At 38.7% G+C, this 5,811-nt stretch overlaps 1 protein-coding gene across 1 annotated transcript in view; it reads left to right on the top strand.

The window, feature by feature from the left end:
• The window catches only part of MCTP1 (multiple C2 domains, transmembrane 1), a 163,626-nt gene that overhangs the window by 68,595 nt on the left and 89,220 nt on the right, over positions 1-5,811 (top strand). Inside the window, exons 10-13 of the mRNA XM_009993781.1 lie at positions 1,365-1,467; positions 1,836-1,937; positions 2,273-2,347; positions 4,154-4,273. Of these exons, the coding sequence (XP_009992083.1) occupies positions 1,365-1,467; positions 1,836-1,937; positions 2,273-2,347; positions 4,154-4,273 (400 nt within the window). The remainder of the gene's footprint in view (positions 1-1,364; positions 1,468-1,835; positions 1,938-2,272; positions 2,348-4,153; positions 4,274-5,811) is intronic.

The raw sequence follows: 5,811 nt of genomic DNA, 5'->3' as shown, positions 1-5,811 counted from the left end.
GCTGAAATCAGCAAACAATCCACTGCAAAACCAGTGGAAGCTTTACCTTTGTGCACACTTACTTCACTTTATCGGGAATGAAAATGCTGTGTTTTGCCTTTCACCTCAAAACTGAGTCTCTTTTTAATTTGCTTGCCTTTTTTTTTTTTTTCCCCTCCTAAATGTGTCATTTGTGTATTTGGCATCCGTAGCTTTTATTACCCTGCATTGAGCTCTCAAGAATGAACTCAGAGCAGAAGAAAAAATCTCACAACAGTTGTGCTTCTCGTTAGCTTATTAAGGTAGTTCTCATTTATGTATCTGAAAAAAAATAAAAAAAAATTCTTCATTAATTTATTTTTAATTATCTACTAATAGAGCCAATAACTAATCAACCTCTACTGCTTGATGATGTTCTCTGCATAAGAAATTGCCTGTGTTTGTAGAGGACAAAAGACTCATCAGGAATCAAATACAAAACCTCCCAACAGCCTTCCAGGAGAGTTTTCATCTCTCTTCTACGTATATTTGCACTGACTGTTTTAGTTATTAGTTTGTCAATTAATTTTGGGCTGGTGAGGCAGTTTCGTCTGGAGACGTGTTATTCTACCAAAGTTAAAATGCTTTTCTTGAGTTCCTATGTCCTGGATCAGCCATCTGATCAAAGATGAGTTCTCTCAAGCAATTGTGGGTTTGGTTTTTTTTTCTCAGAACAAGGAATGTGAAATTGTTTTCACTTGAGAGTTCTCAGTGTACAGTGACATTTGTTGTGCCCTCGTGGAGGAGCGTTCAGTGGCTCGCAGGCAAAAAAACCCAGTATCAGCTGAAAAATGCACCGTTCTGTGTTGCTTGCTCCTCGTTTGCTGTAATGGCTGTTGTCTGTTGGTAACTAAGCAAGGCTGTTAGAGTTAAAGAGCATGTTCTCAGTGCGAGGATGTGCTTGTGCAGCTTGTAATTACTTTTGTTGGCAAACCTAGGATCTCACAGTTATTTGCAGAAGGAGTTGCTGCCAGGGTAGCAGTGTTCAAGGGACAGTCTTTAAAGGCTCTCAGCCCTGCTGCCTGCAGCTGGTAAACCCCCAGTCCTGCCCCATTTTGGCTCCCTTGGCAGCTCATGCAAACCCCAGGTAGGAGATTTAGAGCAAAATCCTGGGGAAAACTTCTGCTGGGAAAGCCTGGCAGGGAGATCAGGGTTGCTGCAGCCCTTGGAGAGCATTTCAGTGGTACAGGAAGGGGGGGGAACACCTCACTTACTGAACTTGTGTTCTCTGCCATAGGAAAAATCTTGGGTATCTGTTTTTTGCTAACCTTCCATGCCTTTGTCCTTGATGCCTGCTGGGGTAGGTGACTCCTTCTTCTCTTCTGTCTGTGCTTCTCCCTTGGCAGCAATGTTAAAGACATCCATTCCGTGCTGGAAGTGACAGTGTATGACGAGGACCGCGATCGGAGCGCTGACTTCCTAGGCAAAGTTGCTATACCACTGCTGTCTGTGAGTTGCATCCACCTGACACACTGCTCTGTATTTTTCCTGCAGGAGGGGGGCAGGAGGGGGAGAAAATAAGGAAAGGGGGAAAAAAAAAGAAAAATATTTGCAGCTCTGTGTCTGTCATTTCTCAACCAAGGTCTGTAATAAGAACACTAAAATTTTAACATACTCAATTCACGGCCACGTTGAATCCCATGATAGTTAATTTTTCCTGACAGACTCGGTCCTGGTAATGAACAGGTACTTGTCAGACTTGCCACAGTTGTTTTGGGTTCTCTGTCAGTTTCAGCAGCTGGGGGTCAGGGGTCACGGGGGGGGCTGTATTCAGCAGAGACCACGAGACAGACGGCTGTCATGTCCTTTTCCTGCAGATTCAAAATGGTGAACAGAAAGCCTACGTCTTGAAAAACAAGGAGCTGACAGGGCCAACAAAGGGGGTCATCTATCTTGAAATAGATGTGATTTTTAATGCTGTAAGTCTTAACTTTGGCTTTTTTGTACTGCTAAAGAGTTCAGTTTCGTGAAGGCTTTTGTTCCTGATTTGTAGAGAGTTTCTGTCATTCCTCATTTTCTCTAAACCTTGATGTGCACCACAGAATGCTCTTCTGCCACTGCCTGGCACACCCACTCTTTTTGTTGCTGCTGCCGCTGCTATCGCTGATAATGTGAGGAGCAGCAACTCCTGCCTCTCTGTGTCAGGGGCTTGGCAGCCATGGCTTTGAAACTTTGCAATTTTTGCAAATTGAAGCATGTGTTATTAGTGAGGAGCCAGTGAGCTTGAGATACTGACACGGGTTTTAATGCCTAGGTGAAAGCCAGCATACGAACCTTAATGCCCAAGGAAGAGAAGTACATCGAGGAGGAAGACAGACTGTCTAAACAGGTAAAGAGTAAGGAAACACTAATCCCCTCCAAAAAGCCTCAATATCAAGTGTGCACATCCAAATATCTGGTATCATACTGCTGAGGGGAAAGAATAACATTTTCATTCCCTGTTTACGAAAGAATATGATAGGTTCGAAAAGGCAGAAACAAAATACATGGGTTTATTGTGTCTCCTCTATAAATTGCAGCTTAATTTCCATGAAATACGTGAATAAGAACACAGTTGAAACCATCAGGTTCCACACGTATCAGATTATAGCACAGGTGCATGTAAACTAAGTCTTGCATAAATTTTTGCTGTTAACCTTGACCCGAGAGATCTCAATTTGTTGCAGGGTAGAGAGTCTTTCAACATTCTTCCAGTGAAATTTTAAATAAGGAAGTTGAGTAAGACTTGAATCAAAGGTGAAAGCAGACTGAAACTCTTTATTGCTCTGGAGACTCCTGTGGGTGTGGAATGTCTGGACCCTTTTTTCTTTTTTCTCTGGATATTTTTGCTAAACACAGTTTTAATATTTTGGTTAAAACTATTTAAAGAAACATCTTACCTTTTTCTCCACTTGAACGACTTGTGATTCAGTTTTTTGTCTCCCAGAGCTGATGTATTTTATATGGAGGCAACTGGGCTTTTGGCTGAACTGTGGGAACAAGACTTTTGTTGTTTGCAGAGAAAAGGCAAAGGTCTTAAAATGTTGTGTATTTTTTACTCTGCTGAAAGCATAATTTGGATTATCTGTCAGATGAATTTCATGTCAATTGGATGATGTATTTCATTAAAAAAGATTTCAAGAGGCAAAATATTTCTTCTCTGTGTTGTGAAAAAAAGCAGTTACTAAAGCTCCATTTTGCACTGCTATTCCAGCAAAAAGGCAGCAAGGCCTTTTATTCAAGATTTGTTCTCCCCACTCTTGTAACAGAAAATGGCACTTTGATTTTTGCAGATGGCAGGAGGAATTAACTTTAAATAGCCTCTTTGGGTTAGTTGGTTTTGTTTTTTTTTTATTATCTTTCATGGGATGCCCCACCACAATGCCACTTATATTGAGGGGGAAAAAAAGGAATCTTTTTGTGTGACTGATGCACCTGCACTTTAAAACATCCAGATTTTCCTAGAGTGAACCTGTCTTAACTACCTAGGTGCTCAACACACAAATTAAAACATTCTCTGGTTAGTTCAGTTCTTTTTAGTCAAGTTTATTACCATATTACAGGACATAGGGCTGTTCTGAATCAAAACCCAGCACTGTTACATCTCATCTTTGTATAGATTGAATGTATGTGTTTAAAGTTACTTGGATAAACACTTAGAACCATGTGTTCAAAATACAGTATAGCAGACCAATTTGCTAGAAGTGAAGGAAAAATTGGAGGTAAAGGGTGCAGATGATCTGAATTAGATTAGTATAGTCATTTTTCATAGTTTCAGGTTCATGTCCTGCAGCATCTTTTTATTAAAGAGACCAACATTTGTTCAGTAGTGGAGAATGGGGAAGGTGCTGCTTCCTTTAGTAAAACTCTGAAATCCTAATTTAAAAAAATCAGTTGAGGAATTTTTCAATTCCCTTTCTAAAAGTGAACAGCAATTTGTGTACCATTTAGAATTAAATTCAACAAACACTGTTTGACACAACTAACACATGGTCCCTCTTCTGGGTCTCTCAAATTTGAAACGATCCTTCCCCATTTGTAAGCTGAAGATCTTAATGTGCTGTTTTTTCATTATGAATGTTAGTGTGGTAAGCCTGAGCCTCTCTGCAGCTTTTGGGGTTTTGAAACATTTCCATTTCTTCCCTCTTTTCAACAGCTGCTGTTAAGAAACTTCATCCGGATGAAGCGTTGTGTCATGGTGCTCATAACTGCAGCCAACTACATCAGCAGCTGCTTTGACTGGGATTCCCCCCCGAGAAGTCTTGCTGCTTTTTTGGTATGTCCTCTTTAGGAAAAATTAGGGAAAATATTTTCCTAGCAAGAGTGGTCAGAGACTGCAACAGGCTGCCCAGGCAGGTGGTGGAGTCACCATCCCTGGATGTGTTTAAGGGTCGTTGGGATGTGGTGTTGGTGGATGTGGTTTAGGGGACAACTTTGTAGAGCAGGGATGATGGTTGAACTGGGTGATCCCAAGGGGATTTTCCAACCTGAATTGTTCTGTGATTCTATGATTCTTTAATTTTATTGTTGACCAACCTGGTGTATTTGTGCTCTAGACTGATAGACAATAGAATACTGCTGGGGAGAAGTGTTCTGATTTTTTGATTTATTTACAGTTTTGCCTTATGAAGATGCCACAAATCATGTTTATTAACTTATTTATTTTTTTTTTTAAAGTAATTAAGTTTAAAATGTCACACAAACAAGATGGTTTGGGTTTTCTTAATTTACAATTATACACATAATCAAGTGATACAACTGAAAATGCACTCAGTGAACCATAGATAATATATCTTGGCCTTATAACACTTTGCTTCTCTTAAATTTTGTTTTGGTCCCCTTGTCTTTGCATATTTACTCTAAAACTTGTTTTGAGTATTTCATGAATGCATTTACATATCATTAATATAAAATCAGTGGTATTTCATCCCCCACATCTCAATATGTGTTACACCTCTAACTTTTTTAGAACACAGCTCTGGATCCAAGTTGTTGCTCCCTTACTGTGTTTTTGTATTCATTGTTTTAAAACAAAACAAAACAAAACACAAATAATAATAGAAAAACACAGTTTTAAAATTACTAATGCAAACAAGCTAGTAACTTTTAGACATCAGGCTCTGATTATTCTTCAATTTTTAGGGAATTACTTTTTAGTTATTTAAAAAAAACTACTATTTATCCTTAAATATTAGCTTCATTAATATTAACCTTTTATTCCTGTTAAATTTGGAAAATTCCAAGCATAATCATAGATTATCTTGTGTTTCCCATATCTTTAATTAAAAGGTATCTTTTTATTAAAAAACCCAACATAGCAGCTACAAACAAAACCAGAGTTTTGAGTTGCTATTAGCATACAGAGGTCTAAATATAGTTGCTACTGTTTGCTTCAGAAAGATGCTATGTCATCAATTCAGTTTAAAATTGTCAAAATTTTGCAGGAAACTGCAGATTTCCATGGAAAACCAGAATGTTCACATTGCTATTACTGCCCCACTTGCTAAATACTCAACTGTCCAAGTGTGATTTCAATGTGTGTTTGTGGAACACTCACTTGTTGCCAGTGGAAGAAAGGGAAATGGAAAGAAATCTTGTTCTTTGGGGCAAAGGAAGTTATTTATTTCTCATGGTGTGGTGCTCTGGCTGTGGAAGAAGTTGTATTGCTGTTAAATTGTAATTGTTTCCCACCATACATAACAGGTAATTGGAAATAATAAGAGAGAGAATAGGAGTAGGGAGGTCTGTAGTGAATATGTGTCATTATTATACTTACTGAGTAATGCAGTATAAATGTGCATATATATCTATATT

Source organism: Chaetura pelagica, unplaced genomic scaffold (genome assembly GCF_000747805.2).
Source record: "Chaetura pelagica isolate M959 unplaced genomic scaffold, ChaPel_1.0 scaffold423, whole genome shotgun sequence".
Lineage (NCBI taxonomy): Eukaryota > Metazoa > Chordata > Aves > Apodiformes > Apodidae > Chaetura > Chaetura pelagica.
This window is presented reverse-complemented; position numbering and strand designations above follow the sequence as displayed.